The sequence below is a fragment of the Protomyctophum parallelum genome, assembly GCF_964188405.1.
Source record: "Protomyctophum parallelum genome assembly, chromosome: 15".
NCBI lineage: Eukaryota > Metazoa > Chordata > Actinopteri > Myctophiformes > Myctophidae > Protomyctophum > Protomyctophum parallelum.
The window spans coordinates 42870674-42891239 of NC_139710.1; the positions used below are offsets into that span (position 1 = coordinate 42870674).

The window sequence follows — 20566 nt, forward strand, 5'->3', positions numbered from 1 at the left end:
GTACACTGTAAATTCATGAGTGTTGATTTTACTCTGAGTGTACAAATGTAACCACATTGGTCCATTAGATTGTGTTTGCACACACTCAGATTAAATTAACACTCAGGATTTTGCTATGTAGTTTAAATGTCTGGAGAATAGATAAATACAATGTATAAGAGCATATATTGCAAACATTCCTTTACAAGTTCAATTAACTCACATACTTATTTTGTCACACGCGTGTGCAAGCACACAGTTGAGCACCTATTTATGCTATACAAAAACACATACAGACACTCCCACACAAGATAACAATCAAACTAGTGTTCCCACTTTTTTCAGGTAAAATCGAGAGATCAGTGATTGTTATGTTTGAGCTTCAGTTGGTCCTTAATTCATACATCAACTCAGCACAGCTGCACATAATGAATGTCAGTGTTAGCCAACGCTAGACTGTTTGAGCTGTTGACCACTCTTGGTGATGTTATATCTGCATGTCAACAGGAGTCAACGGTTGCAATTTCCAACCTGTGTCACTGGCGCTTGTAATTGTGTCTTTAGCTTAAGTCGCTAGTATAGTCGCCTAGTAGGTGTTGTGAGAATATCCTTGCTAAACCCCCATCCCCACTCCCTGCCCCTCTCTTTTTGATACACATTGAACAAAAGCCCTATAGCACTCTCCACCTTGAAAGCATGCCTTATTATACCTACAAGAGTTGAGTCAGATCAAATGGATTTGTCTCAGGGATGTCCTATTGATTGTGACACTCAAGTCAGGGTGATTGTACGTTGTTGCTGCTACTGTTGCTGATGACAATGTTATGCTGGTAACGAAAGGAAAGGCATGTGTTTTTAACGAGGTAGAATGTATATATTGAATGAGATGCACAATTGCACAAACAGTATAACAAAATAATACTTGAATACAATGGCACAGACTGATGTATCAAGACTATTTTTAGGTTGGCAGTTGACAAAGCATCCACTCTCAATACTAAGGCCATCACATGGGCCTGGGATGCTGCTTTGTTATGTGATGGGTACAGTACGGTACAGTAGGACATACTACAATCATTGTGTGTGAGAAATGGAGTGTATTTAATAGGATTACAGTAATGTGTTTACAGCAAACAGATCAGGTTATGGTAGACCCTAAAAGTAGAAGCTTTTAAAATGAGAACATGTTTTGGATGGCCAAGAACATTGTTTAAATATTTGTATTATGAGATCATAGATTAAAACATAAGAATTTGCTTATAGCTGTAACTGAGGCATAATTGAATTGCAAAATAAAACTGGAATAATAATCAGATTCATATTATCTGTTCTAACCCAAGTTGGTCAAAAGAATCTCAAACTAACTTTAATATAACAGATTTTGTTACTAATGCTAGTATTAATACTAATGCTGCTGTGGATCTGCAAAGTAACCTACCCGCCTGTGAGTGTTGTGCTGCACCATACTGTACATTGAAGGCAAGTCTAGGTCACTCAACATATTGAGAGCAGGGGATCTACTGTACTCCAAAGACTGCTCAGTCAAGGAATGTTAAATGTTTCAGAAGTCAGGACAAATGTACTAATAGGGAAACTATGGGATACACCACTGCAGTAGATGTGGATTTTAAACTTCACACCTTCAAAGCACGGACGGACAACCCTAAAAACTCCAATGCCAAGTTTCCAAGCACTGAAAAAAGTCTTCCAGAAAGAGAGTGCTTTTGTCAGTCCCAATGTGGAAATAGTATGGCAATATCACACTCTGTAGTGAAGACCCAACTGACAGGCCCCAATATTCCTGCAAAGTCTCTATGCTGCCTTTTGTGTATGAGTCTATTTGTGTATTCACAGTGACCCCTTGTGATAAATGGTGCATAAATGTGTGAATGTTGTTCCGTAACTGGTGAAACCAAAGTGTTGTACAGACTCATGATTGATTGTAAGCTTTATTACACCTTGCTGGCTATGCTTGTCAATGTAATTTGTGTCTTTAAGTGTTATTTGTGCTTTTTGATGGCTTATGTATGTATTTATTTATAGTTTTTTTTTTAAAATTTAGGTCAATTTTCTACAAATCAAGCTTTTCTGAAGTCGTGTGGACTTTTATTTAATTTTATCTGTTTAAAATCTTGAATGTGAGTCAATGTCACTGCATCACTGTTACATCTCATCCCTGCATAGGCTACTGCCAAACGGATTGATCAGACAAGCCTCATAACTGTGTCATATCTGGGCATTTGAGGCATCCTAATAAATATGGATAGTTAAAATGCTGTCGTTCAGAGGGCTCTTGGCAGTTTTTAGGCATGCCATGCTATGCCATCTCTGAGAACAAATTGGTAAGCACTGGCAGTGATGGCAATTCATATTTTACCCATTTACCGTTTTTTTTACTGTTTTCAAATGTTTACATTATTTTTTATAGTGGCTCTGTTTGGATGAAGGCAGCAATTATTATTATTTTATTTATTTATTTGTATTTTTTATTTATTTATTTGACATTTCAGTAAATGGCTGCCAGATGTGAAAATAAACATAGATGTATCTGAAAGTATAAAACGTTTGTTAATCAAAAAGTAAGATAATTGTATAATGGAGATCATGGTGGATAACGGAATTAAATGTCGAGAAAATAAAAATCAATACAAATCTATTTGATGTTATATGCAATGCAGCTATATTATGTGAAAATTACTGTTATCAAAAACATGCACATATCCAATAAAGCCTATGATCAACAATGGCTATGATTTCTCTGATTTCTTTTTTAACGATTGATTCATATTCACGTTTGTTACTGTGGTTTAAAAAAAAGTTTTATATAAGTCAGAAAGCAATATACAATCACAATTAAATAATGTCAATGAATTATTAATAACATCCACAATCCATGAACAGTGAACTTAAAGATACATATGGAAAACAATACATAGCCTACGCCCTACAGTGTAAACTTCACATGTTATTACGGTATACCTGTATACAGCAACATACGTTTTCCAGAAAACTGCTTTAGGCCCAACTGCACCAATGCAACTAGTCGCAACTCCTTGCAGTTGCAAATACATGCAACCATCCCCAATGGCAGTTGCAAAGAGTTGCATTGGTGTGGATTGTCCTTTAGGATTTAGAACAATGGTTTAGAACAGTCTGCTATTATTGAACATTTTAACCACACATGAAACCATTTTGAGGGTAACATTTGCAAGATTTCTTTTTACTTTCACTGCCTTTTATTGATAGGTTGAAACTTGAAAGTAATCTGACCTCTTCTTTGAGTGATCATAATGCTTTGTGCAAAGCATCAATTTCCTCACGTCAATCTGAGTTTAGGAGGCAGTTTTCAAAGCCTGCAAAATTATCTATATTCAGTTATGTATCAATAATCTATCTTTCGTTCATCGAAGGTGAAGGATTAATAGATGTTCCTTAACTTATACACATTTGAATGAGAGACTTGAATGAAATCTCTCCTGGGAAATATGGTATGCTACATGTTACACAGTGAATGCTCAGTGTCAGGAACACTCATGTGACCACAAGGTGGTGTGGACTTGCAGTCTGGACATAATTCAGTATATTACCTACCTATAAGTATGATATGTTGTACTTTATATCGTTCCTTATCTGACTGTTTACATTCCAAGTTATTGTCTCTATATACAGTAATACAAATATTATTGGAATATGTCTTTTGCAGATGATATAAAAGTAAAGTGCAAGTAGTGGCTTTTGGAGATGGATGGATAAAGTGGTGTTTGTGAGCAGTGACTTACATAATAATAGTCACTGTTCCCCACTGTGGCTCAGTACACACAAACGCCAATGGTTGAATAATCCTATTAATCAAAACAGAGCAGTGACAAATAGCATCCCTGATAAGACTCATCATTGTTTAGTCAATCTTTTGTTTTGAGCATAATGGTTTGATTCATGCCTACTGAAAACAAAATGCAGTTGAAATGTAGTATGTATTATGTTCCAGTTATGTTCCAATGGGTTTGCAAGTCTGTATCTGTACGCAGTCATGGCTGCAGCAAAGGGAGAGAATAAGGGACTCTCAATCCAAAAGAAAGCCAGTGCTTCATTGCCTGATCTTGCGCCTATCAAGGATTCAGTCAATCCTTGATCACTGTTCAAGTGAAGATTTTATAATGAAGCGTGTTTGTTGTATGAAGACTCTGGTAGGAATGAATGAGAGTGAGAGTTCGATTTTAATTACCAAATGGATCAATTTATTTTCCCCTTGAAAGTTTTCATTGCAGACAGAAGTGTCTGGAGTGCAAAATCCAATTTGTAGACAGGATGTATATAGCTCCCACTCCACTGATTATGAAAGGTAGTTTTTAAACCTGTCTAGCTGCTTAAACCTCTTGTCCATATGATCAGAAGACTGTATTATTCTCCAAAGCAATTACAACAGTAACATCCAATTCCTATAGAGTTGACAGCTGTCTCTGAAAAGAGGAGTTCTGTGATCTCATGTTGAACTTCTATACTTTCGAATTTCCTGGCAACAAAATGTCATGTGTCAGCATTATTTTCAAACATTGATCTCAACTTCACATTACATCTTTAGATTACAGTGAAAATAGCATGATGCTGGTATCCAGGCTCACCTTGTGAGCACAAGGTGAGATGTGAGCTTATATAAGGATTTTCTGTTCTTAACCTGCACTAGCTGAAAAGATAAGGAGCAGTGATGACGTGATGTCTGTATCTGAAATGAGTCGTCGTATAGTGACTAATACAACAGTGCCACTGATGTGTCACAATTCTGATTCAGCTTCTCATTATTTTCCAGGTTATGAATAAAGCATCAGGGGAAACAGCTAGCAATAATTTTGCTCCGTTTCTGACAGGGAGAGGCAAAATGGGAGGGGCCCATACTGCCTTGTTCAGTAATGAAAGATATTTCTAGAGATGACCCATTTAAACAGCTCTGGGTAGCGTAGCTGCAAGCACAGGTGCATCTGGATAGCTGTTACTGATAGCCAAGCAGAATGTGCAATTATATGCGTTAATTGCACAATCATATGCGTTGGGTTGGCAAGTGTGACTGATTGGCACAACTATTCATAGGGTTTCAAATATATAATTTGGGGAGAAGAGTCAAGTTGTTTTCAGTTAATTCGCCTATTTAAACTGAAACTGTATTGGTGAGAATTCAGTCATTGGCACCCTGTCTTAAGGAAACAAAATGTCTGTTTGTATGTGTGTTTGTACTTGTGCATATGCATGAGAATGCAGAGAAAGATGGAGAGGGAACAAATGCCAATACACAATTCCCTATGTGACTCTGCATATCGTATAATTGGTTTTGAATAATGAAACAATTCAGTGATTGTTATCAGCCATTATAGCCTCGGAACTTCGACCAATAGTATGGCTCAGAGTAAAGCTCTGAATTGTCCTGTTGTGAAAGAGATGGTGCGTGATACCCATAGATAGAAGGACCTCATTGACTTTTCTTAACTTGAGCACAAAGGATTTGCTATCTGCTCAGTCTTGAATAACTGAAGATCTACAATAGTAAAGGATGAAAGACTGCCCATTGACTAATTCACAACCAATAATTACTTGAACTATGAAGTATGAATTATGAAAGATTTAAATATTCGGACAATAAAATCCATATTACAAAGACTAGTGGTCATCAAAAGCTGCTTTGTAAGCTACGATCTGCAAGTAACCCACAAAGTAATTGAAAGTAAATTTTGCGCAATCAATCAGGCTGAAAGAGTTGTTTAATTATATTTGTATTACATCTAATCTTGGAATATAACACTTACTATTTTTAAGGTCACCTGACATTTTGTGTTAGAATATGTTGTATTAGTGTAATATCATGTCAGTCAGCACTCAGCAGACAAAATGTGAAAACACAGATTTACCATTTTCTAAAACAGTGACTAAAGAAAATGTTCCTTTAGTTGCAAATGTGTTAATCCTAATTCAGGCTTTACCCCTCAGATAAACATCTTTGCACTCATGGCCTTTATCTACACAATGACTCCCCATGACAGATGATGAAGGATGAAAGACTACTTTGTAGTAGAGTAGTAGAAATTTAATTAAGCCTCACCATGGGATATCTTACTGTGACAAGACACAAAAGAGAGAAGAGTTTGCATTTGCTGAATGCAGATGTTGATAATATCTCCACTATTCTTACATTGACCTACATGCACTCAAAGGAAGCCTCGAGAATCTGCTTCCATCTTGTTGTCCTCTCATTGTAATGCTGCCAGAGGGAGATCTTATGGTATACCTTATGTTTACTTACATTTGTCAGTCTTGGAAACTAGAGAATATCTGGGCCATGACAGAAAACAAACTGATTATAATGACCGGATGTTTCCTCACACCAAGCACGACATGAAATTAAAGGGGAATCAACGTAGGTGGGATGCTGCAATCCGGAAAGAGTGCAAATGCAGATTGATATGCACTTGAAAGCAATTTTCCCCTCCGCTCATCTTATCCTTGTGACGTAGATTTTATGGTCTCCATGGAGGGCTCCCATCAGCACTTTACTTCATTCCCTTTGAAATCAATTCAGTCTCTTTTCTCCTACTCAGTGTGGGTAACCATGGATACCGCTCCCAACTGGTTTGGCTTGCACATGAATTTGTTTATGATTGTTACTTGGGGGCGATTTGAATGCTCTTCTCTACACAGTCACAATCAATATAAATCCCTGATCCTGAGTGGGCATTGCATTATTATGGTTGAAAATGCATTTGTCTCTTTAGCTGTCAAAATAGATGCTGAACAAACAAGCTGACAAAGAATGGATAAGCAAGCAAAAGCTCAATGTCTTTAACTTCCCAGAGCAAAGCTCAATGTCTTTAACTTCCCAGAACAATATATTACTTTTACACAATGTAATGTTCTAAAGACCAAAGCCACGTTAAAGGAACTTATCAGTATAAATACATATCAACTATTTACAGCTTTGGGCCATATATCATACGTAACATAACTCATTTTCCCAGTTAACAGCTTTATCTTTAGATAACATACATACAAACCTACATGAATAATTGAGTCAGTGATGACTAAGTTATGGACATTTGAATGTAAATCAATTCTGTCCCTGGGGGGGTTAACCCAACGATGCTAACTAATGCTTAGAATGGATTCAGAATCATGGAAACCCCATCACATGCTACTTAAAGCATAATGAAATGTTGCCTTATATACATAGGTTAATGGTATGGTCACAAATAACCCCCTATAAAAGAAATTGCTCAATGATGACAGCCGGCCAGCAGGTAGATTCATGAATGTGTGTATATAGACAATATTTTAGGCAAAAGAAAAGAAAGAAAACAATATAGCCTACCAAATGTATCATTCCACGTCCCCGGCTGCGGGACTATCATGACTATTCCAGGACCACAAACTATCATTGTTGATCAGGAAATGCATACCAAAAACCCAAATCCTAGCATGCTTCCATTGGCCACTGCCCTACAGGGCCGTTCTACTAAAAATGCTGTCTGTGGCATCATTGTTGGATAGAGAAGATACTAGAGTGGTTTAGTTCAATTTGTTTTTGACAATTTAATCTGCTTTCAGTTGGAATTAGGGAAAAACTGGGTGAATATTCCTAGGAGACCTTACATTTAGCACCACACTCTACTTTTTTCCACATGGTTAAGCCTCCATCCTGACTGTATCTGCATATTTCATACTGGATTTTTAGAAGAAAAGTCTTTCTAGATCTGAATCTGGCTATTTTAAATATTAATCACTGCTGGGATTACACACATGATGAAAATGTGTTAGTCTAACGTGTCACTCTAATGTGTTTTCCTTGTTTCCCCTGAGCTCTTGTGACATTCACCAAAAGTGAAACTTGCTTTATAATGGTTTGCTGGTTTGCTGGCTATTTTGGACTGGAATTAGTAACAATGGACCCAACTGTAGGTCTATAGGCCTCCTCTTTAATCTTTTAAATGATTTCTCAGTGGAGATTATATAAAGCACTATTTAAGAAACGCAGAGTTGTCTATTAAAAACCAGGATGAACATTATCATTTTCCATAATGGTTGTACCCCAGAATCAATGCAAGCCCGTGTGATCATTTGAGGCAGAGCAAAGCTGTGTTTTTGTTTCATTTTGTTACTACTATGTACTACGTGATGGTGTAAACCTGATTGATCCCTTGCACAGGGGGCCTCTAATCAACAGAGAGCCATTGATTTCCTCTTCACGGGACTTGCAAGATGCCTGAGACACCAGCTCAAAGCCAGCTGACACGAACTGATGCCAAAGCTCTGTTTTGAAGAGGGTGAGTCATGCTCTGATAGATCCCACTCCCAGCCAGGGATGCTGGATGCTCGCACCTTGCAATGTGAGCTCCATCGCACTGTCATTCTGAATCATTGTGCTACACAGAGAATGTTGCAGATGGAATCTTGGTTAACTGTGGTGTTACATAATGAATGTGCAATCTTTTATAGGCAGGCAGAAAAATAACCCCCTGTGCCACCCACATGTAGCTGTTGGGACATCATTTGGTGTGGCGTATGTGCTGTGCCATGTGTAATAAATGGAACTCCATCATAGCTAAGTATCGGTCTGATCTCCAGCTTTTCATCCCTGTATGTTTGGTGATGTCTATCCATGCTAGACTTGCTTTGGTAAGCAGTTTTCCTGTTGGAAGTCACATGCTCTCTGGTGTTGGGTCCGCCTCATCAATTCTCACAATGAAGATACTGTAGGCTATCTTAATGAGATTAGGAGGTGTGGTGCTTATAGGCTTCATGAAAGCATGGCATTTATGTTCAGGAATAAATTGTGTTCCCTTAATACCTTGGGATATTTGCTGAAGGTTCCTATAGCCATGTCTGTAACACTTTCTATGAAGCTCATGTCTAAAATGCATTATAAACATAACTAGAACTGCACTCTGTCGAGTGACTACTTGCTTGTTGCACACAAATAGGCCATAAATGGCCTACTAGTGCGCAAGCAGAGCGCACAAGTACGACCGCTACAAACTGTCAAATCTCAGCTTCTCTGTGGTTGGAGGTAAAAAAGTAGTATTGTGAAGTATGGTAAAAGTTTCTATCTATAAAAGAAATACAGTTCTATCGATTTAGAAGTGTCCTGGATCCCTTTTTAGTTTCTCAAAGAAAAATAAATCATCGATATCTGATGAAAAAAAAGGATATAAATTGGAGAAAGTATCACGTATACAGTATAATTATATAATTATTTATTTTAAATTGTCAATAACATTGCTTTAAATTGACTTAATTTGGACTATAGTGATATCAATACTAAATCATGGTCAGTGTAATCTAAACTTCTGTAATAATATTTTCACATTTGTTAAAATATACATGATCTAAAATACTTCCGTAATCTGTAGTTGGATTTGTGATTAATTGTTGCCTAATCTGGACATGAAGCGACTGTTGAGTGATGGCTTTCGATGGTGACGTATATGTCGATCAGTGTCGGGTGGATTAAAGGAAATGCCTCTATGTATATGTAATTTGTAAGTTGCTTAGCGGTATACTGTGGTTACTTTGCGTATGCCCCGTTTGATGCGTATGTATCGTAGCAGCATATGACGTCAGGGTATAACTGGTACAACTATACAACTAAGTTGAGGGACCCATCTTGCCGCCAGATCTGGTGGTGCTGGCCGTCATGTTGTTGGACCACAGGGTCCTGAAGTTGTGGGACCTGATCGAGAGGGTGTTACATCTGGAACTGTATGGGGTGGCTGACTCTGACCCATTGACAAGGACAACTATCTCTACCATGGCCTGATGGTCCTGGCAGTTTCGGCTGTCAGATGTTAGTACAGCCCAGCCCCGAAGTACTGGGACCACTATCTCCATCAGTGCTACAGATGCAGGAGAACCATAGTCATACCCATCCCTCAACGGGGTGGCATGGGATTCGATCTTCAGTTCTTTATGACCTATACCTGCCAGAACATCGAAGGAAGGAAGTGGTACTGCCCATATTGTACATGTTTAAATCTGGGGTGGTATGCTTATAATGGGGTGCCCGACTGGAGGCCAAATGGCCAATACTGTTCAAGCGGACGCATACTGTTCAAGCCTTTTTGATATTGTACAGATTTCCATGGGAAAGCTGGAGGTGGCTGTAGTCTGTAACGAAGGCCCTAACTCCCTCTCATGAGAGTTCCATACATGGAGACGACAGAGATATCTAGCATTGACATCACGTCAATGTAGAAACTCCATATATGGATATGTGGACGACTGGCATCGTCATGGTGACGGGCATTCAGCTGACGTGCATCATCATTGTAACAAGCATTCAGTGGAACATATAAAGAGTGCTTGTTACCCTTGAGGGTAGAGGTAACTATAGTGACTTCTATACACTGAACATATAAAGAGTGCTTGTTACCCTTGAGGGTAGAGGTAACTAGCAGTGACTTCTATACACTGAACATATAAAGAGTGCTTGTTACCCTTGAGGGTAGAGGTAACTAGCAGTGACTTCTATACACTCCTCGCGTGAGACTCCAAAGCCTTCAGCACAACATGTAATATTTGGCCTTACAACCCATATTGTTGTGACAGATTTAGACAGGTCGCAGTTTACTATGAACACCTGCATCTCCCGTCAGTCGGTCGGTTGGTCGGTCACGCCTCCATATATGGTCACACCTGACCTGTCCTGACCTGGCCAGTGGGCAAGGTTGCTTCTCTCCCCCATGGCGTCTAACTGGTTATGAAGTATTATAATAATATTTTTCATACAGAAGGATGGTCTTCCTGGTTTCTTTATCGCACCTCCAACAGTGCCCATGGTGGACTATATGGATTATTATTATTTATTATTATTCTTTTAAAGCTTATGTAACTGCAATAAGCTGATTATAATGCATTTATAACCTTTGTTAAGTCATTATAATACTATATGATTCATGCTATAAAGAATTATAAGTTTGAATGTGTGCTCCGTGCTTAAAGAACGACATATTCTGTGTTAGAAGCAGATTATAATGCATATGCTTAGAATAATGCATTATTGACATTGTTACCATGATAGGGACCAACAGCATAGATATAGGAGGAACAAACATCACAGGTGGCAAACGAAGTCCAGTGAAGATTGCGACACTGTTCCAAATTTAGACCGTTTTTGAGATTTTCCAACAAATGGATGCACTGCATATAGTCTATAAATGAGAAAATATATAGCCTTACTAGTTTTTGGCTAATGCTAATAATGAACCCAAATATTTAGGCTGGCTATAGGCCAGTGATTCACAAACCTTTTCATGTCAAGGAAGGACGACTGCATTAGACCACCGACCACACTGTACACTCTCAGTTAACGCCACATAAGGGTCCATTTGGTTCCTATAGAACTTTAGCCTATACCATCATTTATCTTATCTGGAGACCCTTGAGAACCAATAATGATATAGCTAGGCTATACTGTATAGCTTGCATAACAAAATACATGATTAGCCCACACTAATAACAGACAGACACTGATAAGCAGGTGTGTCCGCGATTGTATAGGATGGATTAATGAAAGGCAGGCAGGGGCATAAATCGAAGTTGGGCGTTGATTGGACTGGAGACTGCAGTGCTGTTCTCAAGCCTGAATATTCGCCGGCCCCTCCGGCTCTTCTCAGTCTCACCGCCGCACGGCATGGATAGCCACGCCCCCAGAGACACGCATGTATTTACGCCTCTCGCAAAGCGCAGACACACCTCCTCTGTGCGCTCTCTCTCTCCATCACAGAGAGCCATAAAGGACAAGAGGCACCGATGAGTGCTGCTGACTGTGCTGAGTGATCTGGACAACATGTAACCCCGGCGCGGGATGAAATACGACGTGATGATGGCTCTGCTGAGTCTGGAACCGCTGGTGCAGAGCAGCTAACCCACTGACTGACTGACTGGAGGCAAGCTGCAGTGATAGGTCATGATAAATGCCTGCGACCAAGTCATTGACAATAATACGGTAAGGCCTTTTATTTTATTTTATTTTACAATGTGAAATCTCTTATATCAAAAGTTAAGCAAGCCATTTGCCTCTATTGTGGCGAGATTTAGTTAATATGCACCTGCGTTTTCTTTATTAACATGGTGTCGTCATCGAGGCTCAAAGACATTGGGTCAGCCACATAAAGGATGCAGGGGCCGTGCCGCAGCAACAAAATAAAAGGGCTACTGAAGTGTAAGATTTGGTACTGTTTCAAAATGTAATTCGCCATTTCTATGAAGTGATCCTGTCGTCGTTGAAGCAGCTTCGTTCATAATTGTTGCATGCGAATTATTTTATCGAACGTTTTGAATAAGCATGCGCATAGGCCTATTTTTTTTTTCTGACAGCGAAGTTATTTATTAGGGACATATAAAATCACCATCAGACATATTAAAGACCTATTAGGTAGGCCTATATCAACCACGCACGTCTATAGCTTAAGTTTAGATCGGTAGCCTATAGTGTACATATAGACACATTTTTGGATGAAGATTTTGCCCTTAACTTTGCTACTCGGAGAATGTTTTCATGGTTTCACTGCTGTGAGCTGTATCTAGGCGACGAGAGTTATGTGGCATGTGGTCTCACCCTAACTATCAATGATTAGTTCAAAGTGGCCCCACTATTGCATGGGAATGATTCTTGTTGCCCACTTTAAAAGAAAATACAGCATTGCAAACAGTCTGATATATTTATTTAGTTACTTAGATCTAAATCTTAAACTGGGATCTATCCTTCTAATTGCCAGAGGAGACTATATATACCAACCAACAATTAGATAATGTAGCATTTGGATTTTATAGTTATAGTAGTATTCTATACTCTATAGTCCTTAATCAAGACATGTTCTAATAATAAACTATCCATCAAGACACTGCTCACAAATAATAATATTATTATTAATAATAATAATAATAATAAAGTGTGACCTTGCCCTCTGGCTCTGGCCACATTCCCATTGCGTGAAAAACAGAAGATTGAGGTAGATTTCTGCAACCTTCTTTTCAAAATGGTGAACCATTTTGGAACCATTACCCATGATATATTGTTGTTATTATTATTATATAATTTATTGTTATTATAAAATTTGGAACAAATCCTATTGGATTTCTTCTTCATCTTCATCTTCATCTTCTTCTATCTTTCTATTTTCTTGCACACATCATGAAAATCCAAGTTCCAATAGAATCCAATAGAATTCTGTTAACTTGGAACTTTGGAAAATCCTATAGGATTCTTATAGGATTTTCAAAATCATATAGTATTCTACTAGACACTATAGGGTGAAAAAACAAGCTGTGATACAGACCCTGTGAGGAATATTCATTTTAAAACATAATACAGTATAGGGTATTGTTCCAATATTGTGGAAAACGTAAGCGTAATTGTGTAATTGTGTTATTCAACACAATTACAATATACATTCACAATTTCACAAGTAGCCGGTGGGTGTCATGCAAAAGTTGTCAAAAATGGGGGGAAAGGGGAATTTAATCAACCAAAATGAAGATATGTATGTAAGTTTGTGTGTTTCTGAACAGAAGTGATATTTAGGTATGAGGTACGAAATGAAAGCCTGGGTATCGAGGCTAGGTGTGAGGAGACATGATGGGGATATGGTTGGTCAGTTATCTCTCATGAACAGATGGTAACTCAGGGTTAGCTCATGAGCCAACAAGGAACCCTCTGTGTGTGTGTGTGTGTGTGTGTGTGTGTGTGTGTGTGTGGTGTGTGTGTGTGTGTGTGCGTGCGTGCGTGCGTGCGTGCATGTGCGTATGATAATCTCTATCAGGAAGTGGGAACACATTAGAAATCCATCAAAGCAGTGTAGAAAGACGTATTCGGTCAAGGACTCCATTAAATCATATGTCAACACTAGTGTTTGATAGTAGTTGAGTAAACAACAGCCAAAATAAATGTTTTCTGTGGATTTTTATAGATTGTTTTTCTGTAGTATAGGGCAATTATCATCATGATACATCAGTATCACACCCCAACCACCCAACATGTTTTGGTTTTTTCATAATTTATTATTTTAGAAACAAGGCAAGGGTAATAACCTTTTTCCATTTAGGCTCCACACACACACACACACACACACACACACACACACACACACACACACACACACACACACACACACACACACACACACACACACACACACACACACACACACACACACACACACACACACACACCAACCATACTTAATTAATTATTAATTCGTATTTGAGGGTCAATTGGAACCTGAATGTCAAAGTAATTTGCATTGTAATGATTGTAACTGTATTGCTGTAACTCTATGACAAGTATTTTATTGGTGCACAACCAATTTTACAAGGTTCAGTTAATCTGTGGCCCAAATGACTGATTAATCTGTATAGAAGGTGGGTTACCAAAAACTACAATCTGCTTTTACTGCAGGGTTAAGCATATTAAGAATGTGAACAAGTGTCAGTGTGAAGTTACTTAGTCGTTTCCCCCAACCACCTAAATACAAAACGATATTTTAAGTGTGTATTCTAAACATGTTTCTTTTAATCTTCCGCAGGTTGTGTTGATGGTGAATCACACTGAACAGGGACCAGAGGAGTTCCTTTAAGATGACACGAACACATCCACCTGATATACTGGAATCTACATTATATCGGGACAATACTAGTCTGAATCCCATCACTGGGCACTCTGTTTCTGGTCAGTCCTCCCCACGATGCGACTTGCAAATGATTGACAAACCAGAAATCATCAACAAAAGGCACTGTCGTAGCTTTGACTTCATCGAGTCACTGGACGACCCGCAGGCTTTCTCTTCATCCATGGATTACCCTTACAAGAGGACCGAGCATCAGACGCTGGAAAAAGATGTCATGTGGAATGGACTCAATCAGCCAGGGTACCTTCGTTTCTCTTCCCCTGATTTGTTTAACTCTAAACAACTTCAACAGCACACCAGCCAAGACAAGACCAGCCATCTAACGTGGTTTGATTCTAAAAAGAGAACAAGATCCAAGAGTGCTCCCCGAGTCAAGTCAACTCTCACCCCTGTACCGATCTCAGTGGCTCCTCCAAGCAATAGGAAGGGCAGGGACACACCTCAGGCTGTGTCAGAACCTCTAAGGACATCAGAAACACATCGGGAGCCCCACACCTCAAGTAGGGCTTTTTTCAACGAGGTTCATCCTATCAAACTGCAGCCACATTCTCCCCTATACGTCTCAGACTGTTTTGAAGAGGACAAACCAGATAAACCAGCCACAAGTCCTCATGTTAGGTGCCGTGTAGACATCAAGCCAGATGCTGCTGTGTTACAGCACACATCCAGGCAGCCCCCTAGTGTACGGACTGAGCAGCCATGGCAGAGATACTCGCACTCCAGTAGCAGCAGAGGACTTTATGTGCCACGGCAGATTGTCTCCTCTCCGACACCCACTGCAAGTGAGTGTTATAGTACAGATTTTAGGCCAGGGTATCACTACACCACCAGCATATCTCCGACGTCGTATCAGCCTCTGGACATACACAGAATGCCCTCTCCTACAGTGCCATATCTGAGTAGGGAGCAGAGGGCTTACTCAAATCCCAACATACCCACAAAGTTTTTCTACACTGAAGACCCTGTAAGATATCCTGTCCACCCATATTCTCGAACATGCTTTCAGGATGATCAGTCCAGTCTGGCCAGCCATGGCAGCACAATGACAAGCCAGTATGATCCAAGGACTCGCTGGGCTCACACTCTTCCTGTCAGGTCATATTACACAGACCATCCATCTCCCCATGATCCAATGCAGACAGTCTACAGCAGACCGTACTCCACAAGTGAGGCGGGATCATACTATTCTCAAATTCCATTGTCAAGACCTTATTATGGAGAAGACCACCCAGCCTATCCATATAATTTAAATAGCTCCAGGGTGGTTTACTCTAAGCCGTATAACTCTCCTGCAGAGCAATATGTTCCATCAAGGGCATATCACACAGAGGGCCGTCGACGGCCACAGATATCCCAGGCTTTTACAGATGACTGGTATCGCTCAAGTATATCTGGTTATTCCAATCAGTCCTCTCAACATACACCGCCAAGAGTAAGGCAAGACCCCGTTATGCCTCCCTGGTTTGCCAACAATTATATGGAGACAAACAGACTAGGAGCAGAGGTAAGAAACCATTCCAAGTCTTGGGACAATATTCTTTATCCACGTCATGAGCGACAGCAGGCAGTTCCTCGTGGACGCAGTTATGAGAACCTGCTTTGCCAGGGCAGGCAGGCAGCATCCAATGTTACACCACAACCAGTGATACTTAACCTCTCCAGTTCACCAAGGCGATATGCTGCACTGTCCCTCTCTGAGAGCTCACTAGAGAGGGGTTCAAGCAATCCATGGAGTAACACTAAGCGTGGACTGTGGTACGTAACCCCTGAGATCACCATAACAGACAATGATATACGTGCAGGCAACAACAAACAGAGTGAGGTGCATTCAGTCAACTGGGATGCCATTGACAGGGAAAAGTCACCATCTCCCAGAGTAATGCGCCAAGGGCAGTCATCTGACACAGCAGAAATGACCAAAGACAGGATAAACAATAACTTCTCCCTGCAACAGAGTCTAGAACAACTGGATGAACTGTTAGCTGACCTGGTCGTTGATTACAAACCTCCAATTGGCAGGAAATCAAGTGAAGGCCTGTTGGATCAACTAAAACAATTGATCAGTGAAGATGGTGAAAAAGAAAGAGCAACTACACAGTTGGAGGATCTAGGTCCACTGAACACACAACTTCCATCCACTAAATCCAGCCCTGACACAGTCAAAGACCCTGATAGCGGCTGTGATGGTTTACAGAGGAGTGCCGAAGAATGCTCTCCGTACCACAGCACGGATGAAGATGACACTATGGTTTGTGCAAACAGAAAGTGCAAGCGTATAGAGACTTTGTTCAATGCCTGCCTGTACTTCAAGTCTTGTCACAGCTGTTATACCTTCTATTGCTCCAGAAACTGCCGCAGGGACGACTGGGAGATCCACAAGGAGGACTGTCTGTACGGCCGCATCAGCAGTGTATGTAGACACACCTTGAAGTTCTGCAGAGAGAGTTCAGAGATCCACAAAGCCTTCTCTCGAATTGCTAAAGCTGGCTACCTCTCTAGAGGGAGAGGTGTTCTTTTCCTGGGTTTTGCTAATCCCGGAACAGCAGACAACTTCCTGCAGGTTGGGCTTGAGAGCCTTCTCATGTCTCCGACATATTTGTCTCTCAGAGAGCTGGATGGTTTCAAGGACAATCTAGGTGATTACTGCAAGGAACTACAACAGGCAGGCAGTGAATATGACCCCAGTGAATGTTTCCTTTTGAATGTATCCATAGCAGTTGGTGAACTAGTGCCTAACAGACCATCGCCAAGGGTCCAAGCACCAACGGTCCGGAAATATGCAAAGGTGTCCTTGGCCTCCTCCAGCCCAGAGAAAAAGCTATTCAGGAAGGATGATGACATGGAAACGCTCATCCTCACTCCACCTCCCGGCACACCTAATATTGATAAGGAGGGGGAGGAGGGCAGAAAAGCCAGAGAGGTGTGCTTTGTCAATATCCAGCGTGAGCTCAGGACCAGGGGAGTCTTCCTTCGTCATGAGTATCCCAAAGTCTATAATCAGCTGTGTGAGTTTGTGGAGAGCAACAAAAGGTTCACTCCTACTACCATATACCCAATAGATAAAAGAACAGGAAAACAATTCATGTGTATGATCATGGCCGCATCAGAGCCAAGAACTCTGGACTGGGTGGGCACCCCACATCTCCTGGATGATATTATATAGCCTAGTGCTGCACAGCAACAATAATGATGTCAGTTACACTATATGTACATACTGTATATATTTTAGAGTACTGTGGCAAATTAAATAACAGGAATTTCCTAGTGTCAATCATCACTTAAGACCCACAGTATTTGGCACTCTCTATATCTTCATAGACTTTCCCCGGTTCCCGCTGCCTGCATTTATTATTTTACTTGTTCAGAATATGTCTCAGCATCAACCAGGTGTGCGCCAAGGAGGAGGGGCCAACTTTGAACCACAACTGACACATCCTACTCGTTATACCTTTAAGGAAGTGGAAAATCAGAACATTTCATTTGATGGCAAAATTGTAGACTTAATTCAGGCAAACCTCTTGCTCTTTCTCTGTCCCACACATACACTGTACAAGCTCACAAATGCACACCACACTGCGAGCACACACACACACACACACACACACACACACACACACACACACACACACACACACACACACACACACACACACACACACACACACACACACACACACACACACACACACACACACACACACACACACACACACAGTGATGCAAATAGCCTGCATACTTAGACTCGCTAAATTCAGAAAGGACGCAATCATGTCACCCTCCGGGGGTCCTGGGATGCAAAAATGTACTCAGTACTGTACTCTAATGTCGTTGAAGTAGGACTCATAAAATGTCCATGGGACACATCTAAAATACCACCCCTGGGTCCTGGGACCCATTATATTGAAAACCTATTTATATCACTGAACACACGTGTACACACACGTGTACACATACACACACACGTGTACACACACACACACACACACACACACACACACACACACACACACACACACACACACACACACACACACACACACACACACACACACACACACACACACACACACACACACACACACACACGACTTGAACATTACCCATTGTTGTTTTTGCCTTGTTTTGATCCTCTTGCACTTGAACAGTTATTTGCCTGCATGTAGACTAGATACAAACTCAGTTATCCAGGTGTTCCAGATATGAAAATGTAATGTATGATATGTGCAGTTTGTGCAAATAATGTTTGAAGCACATACTATTTATAAAGTACACATGCTGTCTCTATAAATGAGTGAAGCCTGATTTATACTTTGGCGTACAATGCTTACACACGCTGAAAGATCAACTAGATTGGCTATTTTTGCCACATGACACCGTCGTACGACAGACAATAAATGAAGCATTTAGCGCCACGTCTAATATTGTTACATTATTATAAAATTTCTGTTTTCTCCACCAAATATTATATCAAGTACTTATATTGTACCTTGTTGCAGTGGATGTAATATCACTACTGTTTAGTAGTACCTTAGTATTATTTCGGAAGTACAGTTATGTGGGTGATTATTTTTCTTACTGATATATTAGTTCTTGTTTGATAGAAATAGAGAAAAACAATCAAGCTTCTCATTAACCTTTCCTCACGATTCAGATTTTTATTTGCAACCTGCATCATCACTTTATCAGATTCAATGTCAATCTTGTGGACTTGCTTTGTTTGAAAGTGGCCTTCAGTTAAAAGAAGAAAAAAATAAATGCATTAGGCACAAAGCAATCTATATAAATTAGCTATATTTCCTAAGGCTTGACTGCTTTTGACTTGGGTTATTTTACCTACCATTGTAAATTAACAATTATTTTGCTTAAAGCATGTTATTTATATTCAGGTATTTTAATATGGATATTGCTTATAATGAAGTTAATTATGGTAAAGATAGAATACCATTTGATGCTTGGAAATGTAACATGTATATTATAAATATATATTGAATATTAGATCTGTTATTTTAGTTTAACGATATGACTTTAAGACATCATTGTAACTAATAATGTATGTTCCGAAACAATATGCAATAAAAAGATAAAAAGAGCAACCTTACCATCTACTATAAACTATTTTATTAATGATAAATTCCTCTGGGCCATGAGCCAGAAACACTTTGTTTGCACTAAAATGTAAATCACAGAAAATGAATGTTCCTAATGTTTCTGTAGTACAGCACTTAAACAATATATATATATATATATATATATATATATATATATATATAGATATATGCTTATTTCCATTATAAAGCTTGATTAATCTAAGGTTGCTCTTTTACGTCATTATTTATCTTTGTGCAAGACCTTCCTCAACTTTCTATTTTGTGATGTTTATAACCCAAATAAAATACATGGAATTTAAAAGCAGACCAAACAGTTGGTATTTGTTCTTTGAGGGATTGTCAGAATGTGTTTTACTAGATACTGAAGAAGGCCTACTGATTTCCAGAGAATGTTTGAGCAAAGTGTTTTACTATGCTGAAGAAGGCCTACTGATTGATTTTCAGAGAATGTTTGAGCAAAGTGTTTTACTAGATATTGAAGGCCTACTGATTGATTTTCAGAGAATGTTTGAGCAAAGTGTTTACTAGATACTGAAGAAGGCCTACTGATTGATTTTCAGAGAATGTTTGAGCAAAGTGTTTTACTATACTGAAGAAGGCCTACTGATTGATTTTCAGAGAATGTTTGAGCAAAGTGTTTTACTAGATACTGAAGAAGGCCTACTGATTGATTTCCAGAGAATGTTTGAGCAAAGTGTTTTACTAGATACTGAAGGCCTACTGATTGATTTTCAGAGAATGTTTGAGCAAAGTGTTTTACTAGATACTGAAGAAGGCCTACTGATTGATTTTCAGAGAATGTTTGAGCAAAGTGTT

General features: G+C 39.5%; 1 protein-coding gene across 1 annotated transcript; it reads left to right on the forward strand.

The window, feature by feature from the left end:
- Positions 1 to 11934: 11934 nt before the first annotated feature.
- On the forward strand, positions 11935 to 17870 carry unm_hu7912 (un-named hu7912). Its single transcript, XM_083783867.1, has 2 exons — positions 11935 to 11962; positions 14541 to 17870. Exon 2 carries the CDS (start codon positions 14593 to 14595, stop codon positions 17803 to 17805), a length of 3213 nt encoding a protein of 1070 aa, XP_083639993.1. The 5' UTR covers positions 11935 to 11962; positions 14541 to 14592; the 3' UTR covers positions 17806 to 17870.
- The last annotated feature ends 2696 nt before the right edge of the window (positions 17871 to 20566 follow it).